The sequence below is a fragment of the Balaenoptera ricei genome, chromosome 2 (genome assembly GCF_028023285.1).
Source record: "Balaenoptera ricei isolate mBalRic1 chromosome 2, mBalRic1.hap2, whole genome shotgun sequence".
Classification (NCBI taxonomy): Eukaryota; Metazoa; Chordata; class Mammalia; order Artiodactyla; family Balaenopteridae; genus Balaenoptera; species Balaenoptera ricei.
Window position 1 is genome coordinate 138,103,528 of NC_082640.1, and position 23,045 is coordinate 138,126,572.

The 23,045-nt window shown below is 34.0% G+C and overlaps 1 protein-coding gene across 1 annotated transcript in view; it reads right to left on the reverse strand.

The window, feature by feature from the left end:
- The window catches only part of SOS2 (SOS Ras/Rho guanine nucleotide exchange factor 2), a 99,979-nt gene that overhangs the window by 4,702 nt on the left and 72,232 nt on the right, over positions 1–23,045 (reverse strand). Inside the window, exons 13-21 of the mRNA XM_059914189.1 lie at positions 22,727–22,830; positions 20,866–21,088; positions 17,367–17,486; positions 17,037–17,199; positions 12,993–13,110; positions 11,866–12,038; positions 8,327–8,443; positions 6,466–6,727; positions 5,882–5,923 (exon numbers count right to left, since the gene is read on the reverse strand). Of these exons, the coding sequence (XP_059770172.1) occupies positions 5,882–5,923; positions 6,466–6,727; positions 8,327–8,443; positions 11,866–12,038; positions 12,993–13,110; positions 17,037–17,199; positions 17,367–17,486; positions 20,866–21,088; positions 22,727–22,830 (1,322 nt within the window). The remainder of the gene's footprint in view (positions 1–5,881; positions 5,924–6,465; positions 6,728–8,326; positions 8,444–11,865; positions 12,039–12,992; positions 13,111–17,036; positions 17,200–17,366; positions 17,487–20,865; positions 21,089–22,726; positions 22,831–23,045) is intronic.

The window sequence follows — 23,045 nt, forward strand, 5'->3', positions numbered from 1 at the left end:
CTATGAAAGTTTCTGAGTCTGACTCTACAGTCAGCCCACTTAAACACTTGAACACAGAATGTTTCTCCATAGGAGGCACTCAGTAACCCTTGTTGAAGTGTGAAGTTCAACTTCAGTTTTATTTTCTATTAAGAGCACTTCTCCACAAGATTATACAGGTTTTGTGAGCATTTTAAATAACCTTAGTATTCCAAACCAGTGAATGTAGGATAATTTACTTAACAATTTCTGTAATGTTAGCTAGCTATGTAAGTTACTTCCAATTTTTTATCATTCACTCGTCCATCCACTCAGCAAGTATTTATTGTGCATCTGCTATAGTGCCAGCACTCTTCTAGGCACTAGCGATACAGCAGTGAACAGGAAGCAAAAATTCACGTCCTTCTGGAGCTTATGTTCTAGGTTGATAAGAGAGAATAAACATGATAATTAAGTAAAAGTATAATGGCTATAAGTTAAAAGAAGAAATATTAGGTAGGGAAGGGGGAGCAATTTCAAAGAGGGTGATCAGGGAAGGCCTCACTCAGGTAACACCGAGCAAAAGCCTGAAGGAGGCAAGGGAGCATGCCACAAGGCCAGAAGGGTGAAGAGCACTCCAAGCGGAGGGAACAGCAAGAGCATAAGTCCTGATGTGGGAATCTGTCTATTTTGTTCAGGAGGCAGAGTAGCTGGAGCAGAGTAAACAACAGGAGAGAAGAGTAGGTGATGAAGTCTGATAGATCAAAGAAGGCCAAACTGCATAGGACCTTATGGGTCCTTTTGAAGGAGTTTTGGCTTTTACTCTAAGATGGAAAGCCACTGGCTTTAAGTAGAGGTGAGAAGAGTCTAACCTACATGCTAAAAGGACCTAGTTGCTGTATTGAAAACAGACTAAAGTGTGGAAGGTGGGAAGTTAGGATGCTACTATAATAAACCAGGTAAGTGATGGTGGTCGCTTGGACCAAGGTGGCAGCAGTAAAGAAATGGTTAGATCCTGGATATATTCTGAAAGTAAATAAGACCTGTTGATGGATCACGTTTGGGGTATGAGAAAAAGAAAGAAGTAATGATAACTCTAATATTTTCAGCCTCAGCAATTAGACAAATGTGGTCATGACTGAGAAGAGGCGGCGATGGGAAGAACAACTTTAGAGGAGATGATATCCAAATAGAGACGTCGAACAGGTCACTGAATACATGAGCCTAAAGGTCAAGAGACAGGCTCTGGGCAGAGAAAAAAAATTGGGGAATTATCATCATATAGACGATATAACAGTGAACGAGACACCAAGTGAGTGAGAAGAAAAGAGATTCAGAGACTTAGGGCCTTCCAATGTTAATAGGTTGGGAAAATGAAGAGAAACCAGCAAGAGAGACTAAGGAGCTAAAAGTAAAGTAGAAAAACCACGGGAGCAGGATGAACAATGTGATCTTCATGTATGCGACTTCTTCACAAAAATTTTTTGGTATTCGGTATTAATGAAGGCAGAGACTTTGTCTTTCTAGTTTGCTGTTGAATCCTTAGTACTTGGCAGAGTAGCTGGTACAAAGTACTCAGTTCTCTATTGAATGAGTAACTAAAGGGTGTGAACATTTTTTTGGTTTGATATGTTGTTTTCAGATTTCTTTCCAAAAGGATCATACTAATATATCAATTTACAAGGGATAAGTAATATATGAGTATCTTTTAACATAGGCTTGCTCATACTTTGATGTAAACTGTCTATTCATGCCCATTGTTAATGCAGTCTTGCTGTTTTTCCCATTGTATGTGAGCACTTTTCATACTTTTATTTCTTTCAGGATTTTAAGATGTTCAGAATTTTATGCAGTTATTCTCAATGTTTTCTATTAAAATTCAAAACATGATTTTCTTTATCATATGGAAAATGTATTTTACTACCACCCAGAATAATGTCTAGAACTCCTGGTTCTCAAATGGCATAGTGTTATGGGTTGAACTGTGTCCCCCCCCACAGAAGTTATGTTGAAGCCCTAACCCCAGCACCTATGAATGTGACCGTATCTATAAATATAGTCTTTACAGATATGTAATCAAGTTAGGATGAAAGTGAGCCCAAATTCTGTATGACTGGTGTCTTTATAAAAACAGGAGATGAGAAAATGAGATACAAGGAGAAGATGGCCATGTGACAACAGAGACAGAGATTAAAGTGATGTATCTACCAACCAAAGGATGCCAAGGATTGCCAGCAAATGCCAGAAGAGGTAAGGAAAGATTCTCCCGTACAGGTTTCAGAGGGAGCACAGCCCTGCCACCTTGATTTTCAGACTTCTAGCCTCCAGAACTGGACTTTAAGCCACTCAGTTTGTGGTACCTTGTTACAGAAGCACTAGAAACTAATATATGTAGTAAAAACATCTCCACTGCTGAACAACCAGGAAAATAAGAAACATGCACAAACTTCAATGAAGCCAGGAAACATGTGGATCCTGAAGCTTCAATGCATGAAGGTGGACTACAATGTACATGAAGGAGACAAATGGAGGAAGATGAAACCCAAATGTCTATAGTGAGTGGGACTGACAAACAGCAGCAGATTTGCCCCCAGAGAACCAAAGGAGGGATCAGGAATTAAAGGCACTTGGTATAATGGAAGGCATGGACATGAAAACAGAAGATATGATTACGTCTATACAAGGACCAGTGAGAACCCCCAAATCCTATTCTCCACTTAGTGAGGCCAGGCAATTACCACATTCCCACCACTGCAGGAGACTGAGGGTTTTATTCTCTGGAGAATCTAAACTTCAGACTTGGGAACACTAGTCTGTGCTGAAAACACAGATTTTCATACTAAATGCAGAGATCTCCCAGGAAGAAGATTCAAAGATCTTTCTTTGGAGAAACTAAACACTCTTAGAGAAAACGCCTCATAGATTCTGAAATTTGGGGACTTCCTAAGCAAAAAAAATTCTCATCACTCTATCACTCTAACAGTGAAACCTACAAGGCAACAAGCTTTGCCCACGGATATCGCACTTCCCATCAGTTTATATTGCCTCACTCTAAAATATGAACAGAAAGCTAAGGATCCCAGACAAGAAAGAAAAACCTCCAATATGAAAGACAACAGACCACAACTAATAGAAGAAAGAAACTCAGAAAAGAAACCATACCAGAAACAAAATTAATTTTTTTCAAAAATTGAATAATGAAACCAGACTAGGATGATATAAAAATGGCATGATCAGAGGGAATTTAGAAAGAATTCTTAGAAATTCAAAATCATGATAGATGAAAAAAAAAATAGAAAAGCTGGGCAATAAAGTAAGGAAATCTCCCAGAAAACAGAACACATAAACAAAGAGATGGACAAGAGGAGATAAAAAAAAATCAGAGGATGAATCTAGGGTGTACAATATGGAAAAGAAGCTCCAAAAAGGGACTCAGAGAACATGGCAGGGGAGAAATTATTTAAAAAATGATACAAGGAACACTTTCTAGAAATCAAAGACATGAATCTCTAAAGTTAAAGGGCTCATTATAGACAGCAAAATGAAAGAAGAAAAAAAGACCCACATCAAAGCAGATCATTGTGAATGTATAGATCATTAGGAATAAACAGAAGATCCTAAAAGTTTCTTGAATTTAATGTGGCAGAGACTGCCAATTGTCCCCCAGTGCACCTGTCCCTTTCTTCCTTTTAGTAATAGGATCTCATGAATTTTAGCAAGACAAAAGGCTGCCTAGTTACAGACAACATTTCTTAGCCTCCCTTGCAGCTGTGTCCATGGGACTAAGTTTTGGCCAATGGGATGAGAGCAGGAGTGATACCTGCAACTCCCAGATCACGTTTTTGTAACAAAGCTCCTTGCCCTCCATGTTCCTGCTGGCAGAAAAATGGTAACAACTCAAATCAGTTGTTCAAGACTCAGAGATGGAAGCCAAATTTTGAGAATGCTGGATTGCCCTGCTAGCCTGAAAACTTTATAGAGCAGAGTTGTTTACTTGCTCTGGATATTTTGAGAAGTAAACTTCTATTTCATGTAAGACACTGTATTTTTGGGTCTCTTTGCTACAGCAAGTAAACCTCAGTTTTCAAAAAAAGGATTAAGAATGTAGCATCACTGACAGAAGGATTTTTGTCTATTTTGTTCAGTGCCACTTCTCTCACACCTACAACAGTGCCTGCATATAATAGGCATTTAAAGATTATGCATGAATAATTTATGAGTGAATGATATTAGACTTCTAAACAGCAAGTATGAAAGCTAGAAGACAGTGGGAAACTGTCTTCAAGATTCTGACTGAAAATGATTTAAAATTCCATACCCAGCCAAACTTTTTTTTTTGGCTGCACCATGAAGCTTGTGGAATCTTAGTTCCCTGACCAGGGATTGAACCTGGGGCCTTGGCAGTGAAAGTGTGGAGTGGACTGCTGGGGAATTCCCCCAGCCAATCTAATAACAACTAAATGTATAAATACATTTTCAGAAATGCAAGAACTTAAAAATTTATATCCTATGTATGCTTTCTCAGGGAGCTACTAAAGATGTACCCCTACCAAAATAAGGAAGCATATCAAGAAAGAAGACAAGGAATCCAAAAAACAAGAATCCAACACAAGAGAGATGAAGGGAATTTCTAGTATGACAACAAAAGAAAGTTCTAGGATTTGAGCTGGGTCAGAGGCCAAGACAGCAACCAGTCCCAACTGGAGCAGGACAAAAGAGCATCAGGAAGGAAGTTTCCAAGTTAAAAAGCACACACACACAAAACCCCCAAAACAAAAAAACCTAGATAACTTCCCTAAATGGTCTGACTTTAAGGAAAACTGTGCTGTAAAAGGGTGTGGGAAGATGTAGCAATAGATGTTTAAAAAACTAACAAACAAACAAAAATCCTAAACATTAATGAAGCTATTATTAACTTCAGGAAACAGAGCTGTACAAGAAAGGAAGCATGATCAGAGTATACACTCCTTGACTTGGCAGTGAATAATATTTTCCCCAAATGCGCTAAGTATATTAGGTAAAGGGTGAAATCTTCATCTACCATAATAGGAAATCAGTAAACACCGTCTAAAATAAATGATTCTAGAGAGAGAAAAATATAAAAACATCATTTAAAAATGTGGAAGAACCACTGGAAAACAAGGGGTGGGGAGTCATCGGGTAGAACTGTTGTTAATTTCATCTTAAGTGTTTTAAGCAGTATTTGCATATATCACCTTGATAAAAATTTAAAAATTAAAATAAAGTACAGAATTAAACATTTAAAAGAAAAACTTTACTTTTCTCACAAGACAGAAACTCTCTTGCTACTATCTAAATGATTTACATTTTACTATGACAGAAGCAGAAGTCCTCTAGATTGGGAGAATTATTCCTGAAGCTGCTGTGTCCCTTTGGGTTATTTTGTTTTAAACAAATGACCATAGAAAGAAAGGTGACAGTATTTTACTTAAAATGCTGCTTTAACTAAAAAAAGCTCATGAGAAGAAATAAGTGATCAAGGCTAGCCTGGGAACCTGATGAACATTTAGTATTATTCCTATAGGAAATGAATTGGAAGGAGTGGGGAAGAGGAGAGGCAACTGATATGAAATCACTGTTCATCCTGTGCCAAGTAATGTGCTAGCTGCTTCTAAATAGTTATCTCATCTGATCCTTAACAAACTGGATATGCTAAGTAATTTGTTCAATGTCATACAGCCCCTAGAACATAGATAGGTTGTAAAATGATGAAAATAAACTGTAGTAAAGTTTAAATAGTACACAGTTGAAAGCAAATAATTTGATTTATTTATAAGAATTTCATTCATTTCTTAAAATTTTAAAATGTTGCTAAAACCCAAAATATTCATATACAAATTTTATCAATTCAATTATTATCTTTATAGTCATTTCATTAGAATCGACTCAAATTCTTACTTACTTGAATGAGGCAAGAGGACTGGAGCAAAGATGCTATTGCTTCCTATTGGAATGAGAAATATCAATTTGAAAAGGAAGGTAATATGTACCGTTATATTTTTAAAATATGTTTGCATAAAGTAACATACATAATAACACACACAGAGTTCAGAATTTTATCATCATCTTTGGCCATGTTAGTTTTTAAAGAATGAACCTGGTATTCTTTGTACCTGGAATGTTTTTCCTTTCTTAGTATAAGTAGTTCCCTCTCTAACACAGTCTATTTTTAAATTTCCTTCACAAAACTTATCTGCTTTGTTTTCTTTTTCACTGTCTACTGCTCCCCTTTAGAGTAGCTTTGGGGCTCAAAAGGTTCTAAATAAATCTTTGTTGAATGAATAAATTAGAAAATAAGATGCATAAACAATGCACAAATAATGCTTTACGGAGTCCATGTTAATCACTATTTTCACATATAGATGTCACTTTTCACACTAATACAGTTTGCAAAGGATTCTACAGTTTCCTAATTAAAATGATGAAAAGAATTAACTGAAACACAAGATTCCTTTTTTTGCCAAATAGTTTACATCAAATACATACCACAGGAACTGTTGAGATCCACATCTAAAAACACACTAAGGTCTGAAGAAGCAGATACTGGTGGAGTAGATGGTGTATTTGGAGAGGTTGGTGCTGACACTGTTGATTCAAGCTCTGTTTCAGCAATCCGACTAAAGCTTATTTTACATGGTTCTCTTTCTAATGGTGTTGGATGACCTCGTAAAGTACCTGAGGTAGAGCCATGTCGGCCTGTATTAGGCCTTATTCCAGGAGATTTTAAAGAGAAAGTTGATTTCCTAGGCTAGGAAAAGCAAATATAATTATGATTACAAACTTGCATGTACTTTATTTATTATGACTTAGTATTACCTTATTAATTCCTAGCATACAGTTAAGAGAGTACAGTAAATCCCAGTCTGCAAGGACAGTCTGTAACATTCCAGTGGAACGCTTTGGGATTTGATTGGCTTAATTTTAACATTGACTCGAATACTGTATAAGTAAACCTCTTTTCATACTACAGAAATAAAATACTGCAAAATCTGTGTGAAAACAACTGTTTGCTCCCCAAACATTTGAACCTAAACTTCTTCAAATTACTGATATCAATTTTACAAATATTCACTGTAGACATAATATATGCAACATATTATGCTAGGTGCTTTAGAAAAAAAAGACCTTTTCTTTCCCCCTCCCTAATAATAAAGGACCAACCTCCACAATGATACTTTAGAGTCTTTGGAAAAAATTGCTATCATTATCTCCCACCTTCAACCTCTACTTCCCTTTTAAAACTTCTCCCAGTGGTAAACTAATGAAAAAACATGAACTCAGATTCAGGTAACTTGAGTTAAAACCTCAAGTGTGCCCATATCTAGCTATGCAGCCTTGAAAAAAGTTATTTATCTCCTTCGAGCCTCAGTTTTTATGTCTGTAAAATGAGAGTAAGATCAATATCATACAATTGTTGTGGAGATGAGGTAACATGAAACTACCTGGCTCGAAGCTGGTGTATCACAAATGTTTTTACTTCCTTCCACACCTTGCTTCACTGTCAGCTACTCAGAGTTGGTCTTCCACTACTTCTGTTGTCACTGCGAACCCCAGGAATAAAAGGAACTACTGTATAGCAGCAAATTTTAGCAAGAGAGGTGGGTTCCAGTGGTAACTACGGACAATGGTGCTCTTATGGCAGGAGCGAGGGTCAAGTCAGAAGAACTATGATCTCTCTCCTTACTCCTTCCCAGGTCTTTTCATTTCCTGTTCCATTAGCTACCTGCCATTTAGGTTCTCACTTTCTCACAGCTTTTCCCCTTATACTAGGAAGGATCAAAAATGGACAGATAAACAAGTGGTACTAAGATAAAGGATAAACCAGATTTTATCAAAATGCTAACTTTTCCCCCACAGTATATATAATTTTAGAAATAGTATAAACACTGCAAAACAAAACACTTAAAAACAGCTATTCAAGGACTCCCCTGGTGGCACAGTGGTTAAGAATCCGCCTGCCAATGCAGGGGACACGGGTTTGAGCCCTGGTCCGGGAAGATCCCACATGCTGCAGAGCAACTAAGCCCGCACGCCACAACTACTGAGCCCATGTGCCACAACTACTGAAGCCCATGCGCCTAGAGCCCATGTTCCGCAACAAGAGAAGCCACCGCAATGAGAAGCCCGCACACCGCAATGAAGAGCAGCCCCCGTTCACCGCAACTAGAGAAAGCCCGCGCGCAGCAACGAAGACATAACGCAGCCAAAAATAAATAAATAAATTTATAAAAAAAACAAAAAAAACAGCTATTCGAGCAAAGTACAATTTTAATGGAAATAGTCTGTTGAACGCTAAAGACAACAATGCTTTAAAAAACAAATTTTTCCAAAACTGTAATGGACTTACAAATCGAGGTGGCTGTTTGCAGTTTCGGGGTTCAATTTCTAGTGACTTGTTGAACAAATAATCTGTAAACTCTTTTTCAGAAGCATTTCCCATGGGGTTAAGGTTTTCAAAGAACCTCTGGAATTAAACAAATATCCATGAGTACATATTTTAGATTTTATTAAAACGTTTACTTCATCAGTTTAATACAAAAATATCATCAACAAATTAACAGATCCTAATGTCTGAAAAGTCCTCAAGAATTGCTGATTCCAATCTCTCTATTTTCGAATAAAAGTATAAAGTTTTTATGGAAGTTGTATATTCCAGTCTTAAAGTTCTTTTAAGAAGATGAACAGATTTTTCACTTATTACCATCTTAATGGCTCAGTATCCCTCAGTTAACATTCCTACTCATTATAACAACAAAATGATCATCAGTAATAAGCTGTCAAAAGTGTTTAAAACAGAACTATAGTTATAATCCACAATGAAACTTTGATGATCAGAAAAAAAAGAGATAAATTGGACTAAAGTCTATTCAAAAGTAATTTCAAGAACAATTATATAAACATATCTATGTTAGCCTCTAGCAAAGTAACTTTTTTGTCTTTACTAAAAAAATATTTTCTGGGGCTTCCCTGGTGGCGCAGTGGTTGAGAATCTGCCTGCCAATGCAGGGGACACGGGTTCGAGCCCTGGTCCGGGAAGATCCCACATGCTGCGGAGCAACTAGGCCTGTGAGCCACAACTACTGAGCCTGCATGTCTGGAGCCTGTGCTCCACAACAAGAGAGGCCGCGATAGTGAGAGGCCCACGCACCGCGATGAAGAGGGGCCCCCGCTTGCCACAACTAGAGAAAGCCCTCACACAGAAACGAAGACCCAACACAGCCAAAAAAATAAATTAATTAATAAATAAAAAAAAATTTTTTTCCAAGCTTACATGTTGTTTTATAAATTAGTTTATTTATAAATATTTATTTATATACTAGTTTATAAAATAGACATTAAAATTTTGTTTTTCATCTTTATTGGAGTATAATAGCTTTACAGTGTTGTGTTAGTTTCTGCTGTACAACAAAGTGAATCGGTTATATGTGTACATATATCCCCTCCCTCTTGAGCCTCCCTCCCACCCTCCCTATCCCACTCCTCTCGGTGGTCACAAACAGTGCAGGAGGGTTCCCTTTTCTCCACACCCTCTCCAGCATTTATTGTTTGTAGATTTTTTGTTGATGGCCATTCTGACTGGTGTGAAGTGATACCTCATTGTGGTTTTGATCTGCATTTTTCTAATGATTAGTGATGTTGAGCATCTTTTCATGTGTTTGTTGGCAGTCTGTATGTCTTCTGTGGAGAAATGTCTATTTAGGTTTTCTGCCCATTTTTGGATTGAGTTGTTTGTTTTTTTGATATTGAGCTGCATGAGCTGCTTATAAAATACAAGTTTTTAAGTAAAAAATTTAGATGATTTAACAAAGTACAAAAAGAAAAATAAACAGTAATCTCACCAACCAGAGATCTCACTGTTAACATTTTACTATAGGAATATCCTTCCAATGTTTTAACTCTGTGTGTGAATATATGCACATATACATATATTGCAATTTTTTTCCTGCAAAATTGGGATCACAACATAGCTATTTTTAGCCTTTTGAAAGTATTCAATTAATTTTTTTCTGTATGGTTTATTTACTTTAAATAATACAAATTTTAACTATATAATACTTCACCAGATGGATGTTCCAGAATTTATTTCACCGATTTCCATATAGGTAGTAACCCACATAGGTGTTTTCTAATTCTTTGCTATTATAGTAATAATTATTATTAACAACTCCTTGTGCATAAAGTTTTCTGTGCATTTCTGATGACTTCCTTAGAAAAATTTCTTAGAAGCAAATTACTGGATTTAGCTTTATTTAATTTTGAAGTAGCTTAGAAGCATATATAAAAATAAGTTCTGGGGTTTAGCTTTAGCAGTAGGCAAAATGAGCTTTAGAATTTCTAGTATAAAATTCTTCCATTTTTCAGGCATTCTGCCAATTTCAAGAAAATAATATTACTCCTTTAACAATACTGAAACAATTTATTCTTATATTCAGGTTAGCTAAATCAAATCAAATGGACCAACAGTAATTTAAAGACTTTTATAAAGTTATAATCGTGATTTTTCTCATCCCTTGCTCTATTTTTTAAAATACTATTTAGTTTGGTTAACTATGCTTGAAAGTGATTAGCTACTTTATCTACTTTTTAAACTTACTTTGAGTCAATCATAAAGAAAGCATTCTCTGCCCCTAATCCACAAAAGAATGCTTTAAACAACAGTAGGATGTCTAGATCGGATCACAGAAACCTACTAGGAATTACTGAGATATGAATGCTAAAATTACTATTTTAATTATACCCAACTACAATGTAACATTATTTCTGGGAGGAAATACAGTGTGAACTCTAATCTGGGCTTCAAGAACATTTCTTTTTTTTTTTTTGGCTATACCATGCAGCTTGTGGGATCTTAGTTCCCCAACCCGGGATTGAACCCAGGCCCTCATCTGTGAGACCACAGAGTCTTAACCACTGGACCACCAGGAAGTTCCCTCAAGAACAATTCTTTAGCCCTATGAAGCATCACATCACAGAGGGTTCGCTAAATAGTGAGAGAAGGGGATGAAATAGGTGACAATTTTCTTTAGAGCAAGTATCTGTCTGTATTTTCATAATGGTGTATTCTTCAGGTCATTTTTTCTTAGGACTTTAGGGTTCTTTGCTTTGAACTTGGAACAAAGAATAGTTACCATCTTACAATTTAGGAGGATGGGAATAATAGTGACCATTTTCACTCAACATGCCCAACCTGCAGACTACATCTGAAAGTGTAGCACAATTTTTAATGTGAAAGGTGAACTTATTCTGATAGTTATCATATGTTCTGAATTTCAAATAAGTATAATACAATAAAACTCACTTACTATAAACATAATACCATAATTTACTCTAATTTAGAAGATATTTCACATCTTATAGTACCACAGAATCAGTATTATGAACTATTGCTCAAAACAGAATACCAAGTGAGAAAATGTTTTAAAAAAATCATTTTTTACTATGCATATATACACACCACTCTCCCAAACCCTTCCCCTATTTAAACACAATGTTCTTATAAAGGGATTAATTACTTAATGTTACACTGGCACATATAAAATATCTAAAATGTCTATCAATCAATGATAGTACTGGTAGTGGATTTTCTTTTTACTGTGTGGACATCAGAAAGCTTCTTTCATTCCACTTTGTCATTCATTTTTTGAAAGTGTTACTTAAACCAGTTGCACAAAGAAACAACAATGTCAAGACAAAGTGCCTAATAATATTAATAACTGCAGACTGTTAGTGCAGAATATCTAATATTCACCATTTCTATCTATTGATAAATTAACTCATTATTTTCATAGCAAAATAAAGATCATAATGTATGGTTATGGCGTATCTTAGAGAGGGCAGAGGATTTAACATGTTCTCTTTTTAAAGAAAAGCAAAGAAAATATTTACCCTCATTTCTGGTTCTATCCGTAAACAGTAAGGTTGATTCTGATATTGCTGAATTTCTCCAGTAATTTCAGCTACTTTCCTCCTCTTACTGAAATTGATTAAATCTTTCCCTTTCTTTTTTAAAAAATCATTATTCCCTTCTTCAGTCTTCAGAATATTTGTTAAATATATTCCTAGTAAAAAAAAGTATTTGAAGAACAGTTTTAAAATTGGTTACTTAACCATTTGAGAAAACAATTGATCTAGTAAAGTCAAAAGACATCCTATAATACAGCAGTTCTTACTACTAAAATCTCTGATATATTTAATAATCAATTTTACATTAAGAATTTTTTTACATGGATGGAAACCATTTAAAATTGAAAGAAAATTAGGGTTTATAAAGAGCTTAATTTGCCATTTCTTAGTCTAATAGCCTAAAATAAAAGGGAGGAATCATTCACAAAGTCTAAAATTGTAAGTGTTAAATCTATTCTAACCATTTTAATATTTACTTATAAATCTTTAATGCCAATGATCTTAAATGATTACTGATCAATAAATTAATTTTAAGCCAATTCTGGTTAATAAGACTACAAATTTATAAACTAATTCTGCCCTCCCAAAGCCCGTAAATTAAATAGAAAAGAATTATTCTTCAGTTTTGGACAGGAAGAAAATCTTCAGTTCCTCTTTCATGCAAAATTACTGATTCATTTAAATCAGTGGCTCTCAGCTGGGGGCAATTTTGTCCCCCAGAGGACAGATATCTGGGAATGCCTGGAGACATTTTTGGTGCATGCTATGGTTTGAATGTTTGAATGTTCAACATTCATACATTGAAATCTTAATGCCCAGTGTGATATAGAATGAGGAGGTTAGGCCTTTGAGAGGTGCCCTCATGAATGAGACTATTGGTCTTAGAGATCCCACAGAGCTCCTTACAACTCTACGAGGTAATTACTAGAATCTTCACTTTATAGATAGAGTTTACATACAGAGTTTAGGTTTTATTTATCAATATAGACGGCTAATAAAAGCAGATGTGCTCAGATATAAAATCAGGACAATCTGCTTCTAGAGGCTGGTCTCTTTTCACTATATAACAAACTCCCCCTCAAAATATAAATCCATTTTTAGTAACTTACCAAAAAAAGGCACACAAGGTGGATTGATTGACTTAAGTTTCACTAGATATTTTTTAAAATGATCTTGACTTAATTCCACAGCTTCATCCAAAATTTTCCTTTTTCTTTCCTGCAATGCCTTTAAAATATATAAACTGAGCATAATTTGTTTTTTTACAATTCAATCATATTTTATAGATGCAGAGCTTTCAATTTTAAAATTTTGCAAATATTTGAAAAACAATTTTTAAAATTAAGAGATGAGTAGTATTTTTATCTGCACTTGCTGGAAATGATTTCTTATCTATAAATATAAAACTTTAAAACTTAGTTTTTTCTAATATAAATTAGAGGATTAAACAATAAAAAAATCTTCCACAGGACATTATCAGTTATAATCCTGATTAGCCAGAGTTTCAAGTTATAGCTGTTGGAGAAAAATATAATCCCATGGCATTCAAATATTTTTCCACTGAAAGGTCTTTTGGGGCTAAGGGTAATAAGGTTTTGGTAAAGAGGAGAAGGCTGTGGGAGAGAGACAAGAACTGAACAAAAATGTAGTAAACCAAGTAAGCAGTCATTTATTTTATATTTCCTTATTACATTTTTTAATTAAAAATGAATTATTTTATTTTTAACCTGATAGATACACACACACACACAAATTGACAGCAAACATTATACTTGATGGAAAACCATTCAACTCATTTCATTTTTTTTTTTTTTTTAAGATTTTTTTGACGTGGACCACATTCAAAGTCTTTACCGAATTTGCTACAACATTGCTTCCGTTCCACGCCCCGGCCCTTTGGCTGTGAGGCATGCAGGACCCCAGCTCCCCTACCAGGGACCAAACACTCACCCCCCGCCCCCACACACTGGAAGGCGAAGTCCCAACTACTGGACTGCCAGGGAAGTCCCTCAACTCATTTCCTTTAACTTAAGGAAAAAGCAAAGGTGACTGCATTGTAATTTTTATTCAGTACTATACAGAAGTCCTAACTAGAATGGACAAGAAAAATGAATAAAAGACTAGGGATTGAAAAGAAAAACTGTCAGTATTCACAGAGGAAATGATTGTCTGTGAAGACATGAAGTAAATCTATAAATAGAATGTTAATGAGAGAATGTAGCAATATTGCTGGATATAAAACCAACAGGCAAAAATCAACTGCATTTCTAGATATCATCAACAAAGAAAACAAGATTATTAAAATATTCTAATATAAATCTAACAAAACAGATGTGAGATCTTCATCAAGAAAACCATAAACTTTATTAAATAAATAAATGGAGAGATACACCACGTTCATAGTTGGGAAGGCTCATTATTGTAAAATTGTCAGTTCTTCATAACTGATTTATAGAACCAGTATAATTCTTACCAAAACCCCAACCTTTAAAATAATTAAACTTAAAATGATTCTAAAATTTATATAATAGCAAGGGGTCAAGAGTAAGTCACTCTTGGGAATTTCCTGGCAGGCCAGTGGTTAGGACTCGGCGCTTCCACTGCCAGGGCCCAGGTTCAATCCCTGGTCAGAGAACTAAAAAAAAAAAAAAAGTAAGTCACTCTTGAAAAAGAATGATTGGTTGGGACTTGCCCTACTATACTGTATCAAGAACTAGTATAAAATTATGGTAATTTAAACATGTGGCACTAGCACAGTAATAATCAAATACATCAAAGGAACAGGATAGAGGGACCAAAAACAGGCCCACACATTTATGGATACTCAACTTACGATACAGCTGACACTATAGGTCAATGGAGAAAGAATGGACTTTCAATAAATGTGTGAGATCAACTGGCTAGCCAAATGGAAATTAGATTCCATACTCAAAACTCATTTCCAGCTGGATTAAGGACTTAATGAGAAAGATAAAACATTAGGGTAACAGAGGAGGATCTATTATACAAGACACCAAAAAGCACAAATTACAAAGGAAAAAATAAGTAACTGTGACATTAAGAATTTTTGTTCATCAAAAGACATCATAAAAAATGGTGAAAATAGAAGCTTCAATCTGGAAAAAGATATTTACAACACACATAACTGACAAAGGATTAAAATCCAGTATATGAGAGAACTCATACAAATTCATTAGAAAAACTCAACCAAAAAAGTAAAAAATTTCCACAATATAAAGAGCCAATAAACATCTTAAAAGAGGTTCAAACTCATTACAAATTAGGGAATTATAAACCCACACCACAAGACTAGAAAAATAAAAGAGAACTGACAATATCAAGTGTTAGCGAGAATGTGGAACAACCAGAACTCAAGCTTCTGGTGGGAGTATAAACTGGTACGATTAATACTTGAGAAAACAATTGGGCATTATCTATTCTATCATCCAATAATTCTACTCCTAGGTATACAACTTAAGAGAAATTTGTGCATGTAAGCACCAGGATAGATGCAGAAAATGTTTATGGCAATATTACTGATAATAGTGCCACACTAGAAACAATCCAAATGACCATTAGCTAACTAACTAACAAACAAATAAATAAGCAAATAAAGAAAGAAATTTTGGTAAAGCTATTTCTATAATACGATACAGCTATAAACAAAGAATGAACTATAGTTAAAAAAACAACATGGATGAATTTTCGGAATATAATGTTGAGTAAAAAAATGTCTTAGAAGAATTATATTCATATATAATTAAGAAACATGAAAAATGAAACAATGTTTAGAGATACAAATAGTAAAACTATAGAAAAAAGCAAGAGAATGATAAGCACAAGATTCAGCATAGGAGTTGGCTCTGAAGGCGCAAGGAAGGAGATGGATTGGGAGGGGTTCTTAAACTGGATGCCAGGTAAACAGGTATTCTTTGTATTTTTATTCTTTATACCATATACCTATTTTTATAAATATTGTTGAATATAAATATTCAACACTTTAAGAAACTAAAGCTTAACTTCTCAAAATGAATACACTCCTTCAGAGTTTTCAAAATGAGAATTGAAATTATTAGTCTATTAGATAATTTGGCAATATTTGACTATTAATATCTTTAATATAAGTAAGTCCATACAAATCAATAACATGCAAACACTCAAATAGAAAAATACACACATAAAATCAGTCTAACCCTCCACTCCCCTCTAATCACAACCCACAGTAAGAACCAATGTGAAGAGAAGAGTATGTATCCTTCCACACTCTTCTCAATGCTTGTGCAACTCACTTACACGTTTACAGTTTGTTCTGTTTTGTTCCATCAAAATGAAATCATATTAATTTTTCTAAAGATTTTTTAAATGGCTTTTCCCCTAAATGTCACAACTATTCTTCCAAGACAATATACACAGATTCTATTCACTTTTTTTCTGTAGCTAACCAATATTCTACGCCATAGGTATAGGATAACATACTCAATCATTCTCCTACTGATGGACACAGGTTGTTTCTAGTTTTCTGCTACTACAATTAATGCTGCAGAAACTAGATCTTTGTACCTTAACTTTATAGTCCACTGCTTTTATTTCTGGGTCCAAAAGTATCTGTATTTTAACATATACTGCCAGATTACTTTCTAGTAACATTGTAAAAGTTCACATTCCCAAAGGCAAATGTATTTGCATGGCTGAGTCTCTAACTTTTCTATACTTTCTATATCTTCCGAATTTTCAATGATAAACACTAAGCATACACAATTTTATAATTAAAAAAAACTAAGTTCTAGAAAGCATTCTCTGCATGTTATTCTTTCTTTGACTCTATATCACAGGTGATTAAAGTAATTTGTACATTTATATTTAAAATTCTTTGTCATTTATTTGAAACAATCAATGTACCACTGAAAAAATCCATTTGGAACTTCATTACATTTAGGTAAGCATATTAAACAGTCACAAAATTCATATTCTTTGATGAATTCTAGGCTCACTAATATATACTGATAGATTTTCTAATATTGTGATATCACTGTGTTTAAGGAGTAAGATGGATTTATAAAGGATTTACTCAAAAAGATCAGTGGTAGAAGGAATCTCTTTCACATTAATTTTTCTCCCCCCAAAAGGATGAACTATTTAAGCCTAAAACTTACCTCAAAGGTATGATCTAGTCTATAGACTGATACTGAATTTACTGCACTGACGATCTCTAATACACCACTGAAATTATTCAGATCTTGAAAAACTTGCAGAATTTCTATAATTCTACTTAGTACTGCCACCCGTTCCTCAAAATTTTCTGCTTCCACAATGCACCTAACCAAAAAAAAAGAAAACAGAAAATCATGGCTTAGAAAGCAAGTTCCTTGTTTCACATAGAAAAGAAGAAATATATTTTCAGCCAGAATTTCTGCTTATATATGACTTAATATTATAGAAGTATAACATTAAGAAGTAATAAGACAAAGTAAGTAAAAACTTACTTTTCAAACCAGAGAGTGAGATTTGTGGTGTGGCGAATCATTTTTAATAAATTTGGAGAATTTATTTCTTTATCTTCTTTGGTCCATACACTCCCTACAAGTTCAGAAGGTTGAACTTTCCTGTGGAAGCAAAAATCAATGCACTTAACCTACAAAGGATTAGTATCAAAATTATTTAAAGGTCTCCTAAAACTTAATAAGAAAAAGACGAGTCTAAAAGATAAATGAACAAACATAGAAGCAGGTAATTCACAGAGAAACAGAACTGAATAGCCACGAACATGAAAAAATACTTTAACTCTTACTCAGGGAAAAGAACATTAAACCACAAGGAAATCCCATTTTATTCCTATCACACTAACAGAAGTGTAATACCAAATGGGTAAAAACGTGGATAAAAAGGGAACTCTCCATCACTGATGTGCAAGTAAAAGTTGATACAACCATTTTGTAAAATAATTTGGCAATATCTCATAATACTGAAAATATACTTACTAGATCACCCAGCAATTTTACACCTAGGTATATATTCTAGATACACCAGTTTATAAGAAAACATTTTTAAGAATGTTCAGTCAAGCACCGTTTGCAAGAGTGAAAAATCCCAAACAACCTAAAGGCTCCTCATCAAGAGACTGGATAAATTGTGGAGTATTCATACAATGGAATACAATATAGCAATTAAAATAAGCAAACTAGAGCTATACTCAGCAACTTGAACAAATGCTAGAATCAATATAAGTAAAAAACAAGTCACAGAATGATACATCAGTATAAACAGCCTTAAAATGTGCAAAATAATGCTACATATTGTTTATGAATGTGTGTATGTATATAAATTATAAAGACATACATAGGAATAGTAAATATCAAATACAAGATAGTGGTTATCCTTTGGAAGAAAGAAGAGAAATGGGATTAGAGAGAATTACACAAAGGGTTTCAATTTTATTTGTAATGCTTTTGTTGCTGATGAGCCCTCATTGTATTATCTTTTATATTTTTTTAATACCTGAAATACTTAATAAAAAATCAGATGGAAGAGCAGATTAAATTACTGTATACAGTGATTCAGGATTACATAATTTTTAAAAAATTGACCATTGGCATTGCCATCACTGTCCTACAGACTTGGCTATTATAATGATAAAAAAGTTCAGTAGATTTGAGTGTAAATGGGTACTTTGAACAGTCTTAGAAGTAAGTTTTTTTAAGTGGTTCTATTATTTCACCAGAAATTAGTTTACAAAGAGTGTCAGTATTTTACGTATGGTACCCTTGTTCCATAATACACATATCACTTAACAAACGTATTTCTACGTTCTGAAAGTAGGTCCACATAGAGCTAAGTGCTCCCTTATTCCTGACATCCATTCATGTAACACTGTAAGGAAAAACCTGATTCTGTACTATTTGCTTTATCTAAGGAATAAGTCCCTTCATTCCCACCTATCACAAATCCCACAGTAAAGAAGCAACTTAAGTGCCCATCAACAGATGAATGGATAAAGAATTTGTGAGATACACACACACACACACACACACACAAATATCACTCAGCCATAAAAAAGAATGAAAATCTGCCATTTACAACAACATGGATGAACCTAGAGGATATTATGCTAAGTGACAGAAGTCAAAGAAAGACAAATACTGTATGTTATCACTTATATATGGAATCTAAAAAATATAACAAACAAATGAATATAACAAACAGACTCAGATATAGAGAACAAACTAGTGGTTACCAGTAGGGAGAGAGAAGGGAGAGGGGCAAATTAGGGGGACGGAATTAAGAGGTAACAAAGTACTATGTATAAAATAAATAAACTACAAAGATATATAGCACAGGTAATATAGCCAATATTTTATAGTAACTTTAAATAAGATAGCCACAAAAATATTGAATCACTATAGTGTACACCTGAAACTAATATAATATTGTGTATCAACTATACTTCAATTTAAAAAACTGTGTTTTCCTACAAAAAAAATCCTACAATATCAACAAAAACCACCTGAACTCCAAATTACTTAAAATATAACATGACAATCTGAATGAGATGGTAACAAACTCTGATGTGTGTGTAAATTCTGAACAGCACAGTCAGGGCAAATCAGAAACCCAATTCTAAAGAAGGTAAAGTTTTATATCTGGTGCCTTCCCACATTCTCCATTTACACTAAACTTTATATATTCTTGCTTTTCCCTGTGTAATCCCAGTTTTTAAAAAAAACAATGGCTGCTAATCAGGATAACTTCTTAAGGGTGTTTGTATTTTAAAAGCGGCTCCTGAATGCAGAAAAGTTTTTGATGGAATGATAGTGGTAGGGGTTTATTTTCTGGCTGGGGCTGGCAGGTGGCGATTACCTAAAAGGCTTGTACTCTTTTTTTTTTTTTTGCAAGGCCTCTACTCTTCACAGGAGCCTGGGTTGTAAATGAAAGAAGAAAGCTTAAATTATGAGGTAGGAGAGGACAGAAAGAGGCTAATGTACCGGGAAGGACAGTGGTTTAAAAAAAAATGACAGAGGAAGAAGTTGATAAAGCAAGTTGAAAAGAGAAAAAACTGTGGTTAGGAAGGTATGAGATGTGTGAGTTAGTAATTCTGGAATAAAATTTGGAGTGATGACAGGTTCAGAATATGACCATAGGAAATGTCTGATTTGGAGTAAAGAATGACATTGGAAGTGATAAAGCCATGAAGCTAAAAGATTAGGTTGTAAATGGGTGATCTGTGTGGATACAGGGGCAGGAACTGCTTTATATATAAAGACAAATGATGGGATACAGATAAAAATAAATAGTCAAGCATATTTCTAGTGATCCTTATAAACAAAAGAAAATGGTTCAGAAGTTTTAAGTATGGTTCATCATCACACTACTTCAAAAATATACTTTTCTTTAAAGTGAGTATTGACTTTAAATAGCTGAAGTACTTGAGACTCCTTAAAAGAAGTGAAGAAATCTTTACTCCTCTAAGAATTTTGTTATTCATTTGCCTTGCAAACCTAACCCAGTCAAGCCCCACATTAAAATTCTGATTACATATTGAAAAAAAATATTTGATTACATATTTGAAAAAAAAAGAAGAAAGCTTATCTCACTCAATATTCTATTTACTTAGCTGCCCAGAGCCTAGCATCCATACTGACTGTCTTAACTGAACCAACTCAAACTAAAGCAATATGAGAAGTATTAGGAATAGGAGCTGGGTGACTGTCTAAAGTGGTTGCTATTGCACTGCATTAGTCTTCTCTCTGCCACTCCTCTTGTGAAGGATTGCTAGGACCTAATCTAGGCCTGAAGAGCAATAATTTATGACTTTCACCTGCAGAACAGACTATAGTTAAAAACTGTGCTATGAACTTTCTTCCCAACCCACAAGAATGGATGAAGTATTTTTAAGCACACATGAGTAATTTTCAAAATGTTCTGAAAATAGATGGAACTGTTCAAAGTTCTTGAAAACAGAGCAGTGAATTAATGTTAATTGTCTACCTGTAGAGATCAGATTCCAAAAGTGTCAGCTGACGTGCAATTTCTATTGGATGAAGTGTCATGAGCTCAAACGTTTCAAACTGTCCTAGTCTGCTGATATGCCATTCAATTGGTGGAGGTGGACTTTCAAAGGTAATATTATGGCTTATTCCATTTGCCTGAGCTTGTTTCTTCCTCTTGATGATCTTAGCAATTGACTCTACCCATTTCTTCATAGCTTTCCCTAGAAAAAGAACACAAACAAAAATGCCCTTTACTTGACAGATATAACTGCAAATCTTCATATAATCTGTAACTTTCATGCACCTTCAACAACTATCAACTCATAGCCACTTTTTGTTTCATCTAACCCCACTCATGTCTGCCCTCTACTCCTTATGTTATTTCAAAGCAAATCTATCATATAATTTCATTCATATTTAAGTATATCTAAAAGTTAAAAACTTTAAAATCATCATAATACAATTATCACATATAAAAATGACAATATCTTCTTAATATCATCAAATATCTAGTTAGTATTCACATTTCCCTGATTGTCTCATGTTTTATTACAGTTAGTTTGTATGAAATAGGATCTGAACAAGATCTACATATTGCATTGAGTCAGTATGTGTCAAGTCTCCTTTCATCTACAGGTTCCCCTTTCATCTCTCATTTTTGCTTGCAATTTATTTGTTGAAATTCAATCACTTGTGGAGTTTCCCAAGTCTGAATTTTGCCAATTCCATCTCTGTGGTATCATTTGCCATGTTTCTCTGTCCCTCTATTTTCTGTAAATCAACACATACAGATTTGATCTGGTCCAGGATAAACTTTCGACATGAATACTTGCAAGACTATTTCTGATAAGAGGCATATAACGTCTCTCTTTTTATGATATTACTAGGAGTTGAGAAATGGTAATATTCTAATTCTATCATTCCTTCTTCACTTATTAGTTGCAATGCTTCTTTAAAAACTTTCCCTCATCAACTATTTAGTTATCTTGAGGTATAACTTGTATAGGAAAGGCCTTTAAACAAAATCATTTACTTGCTTTATTCTAATATGTGTGTGTATTTTAGAAGCTTCTTAGATCACATATACTCTAGTGTCTTCATTAAGAACATTAAGTTAAAAATTAACTTAGTACTATAAACAATTTTAAAGCACACATGATAAAAATGTGTTTTAAACATCTCAAAACTGGAACAAAGGAATCACATTCTCTATTTAAAGTAAAATTTGCCTTAAAGAACAAGTAGGAGATGAAAGAAGCTAGACTTAATTACGGTATTCTTAATTAATGCCTTATACTATCAGAGAAAACATGAATTTTCTTGATTCAACAGCATACATTTGATATGTACATTTGTTTAATGTTCACCACCTAGAGTTTCATTTCATGGGCTGTGTTCTGAAACTTCAGGTAGGAAACTCCTATCTTTCAGGTGTCAAAAATATACCAAAAACTTTTCCAGGGGAAGTAAATATTACTTAAGAAGCTGTTAACCATTCAAAACTGAAGAATAAGATTAAGGAGGATACGAAAACAGATTAAATTACACAAATATTTAATTATTTAAAGGAATGGCAACCATGAGATGAGATAACATTAAAGGGCTTAAATTTACTAAAGAGGACTTTTGACTTCTTAAGAAAAAAAGATTCTCCTAAAAAACTTCAAAAGGCAAGATTTTAACACTTCAGGTGGTTCTAAACACATGTGAGCTCCATAGAGTCTATTAAAATTATTCCAAATGTTATTTCTGCCTTTTAAAAATGAAAAATAGTTTAGCTTCTTAAATTGAAAGTCATATAAATTTTTTAAAAAACTCATATGAGACAGAAGATTCAATCAAATCTTCAAATAATATACCTCTTACACTTGAAATGAAGGATTCTAGTCTTTCAAGCAACTCCAAGTCTCTTTCAAAGTCATAAAAATGGTGTTCAACCCAGTGCCGAAACACATTTAAGATCCTGACAAAATGAAAAGAAACACATTTTAGTGAAACCCAAGCATTCAGTTATACTTCTTTCACTTCTCTAATGCCATGGTGATACTTTTATATACTAGGGCCAATATAACACTCAAAAGAGTCTCTAATTTCTATTTAACTAATACCTTAAGTGCTTCAGTAATATGAACTGTTTATTATTCAAAAATTATACTTTAAAAAATTTATAAGCATAAA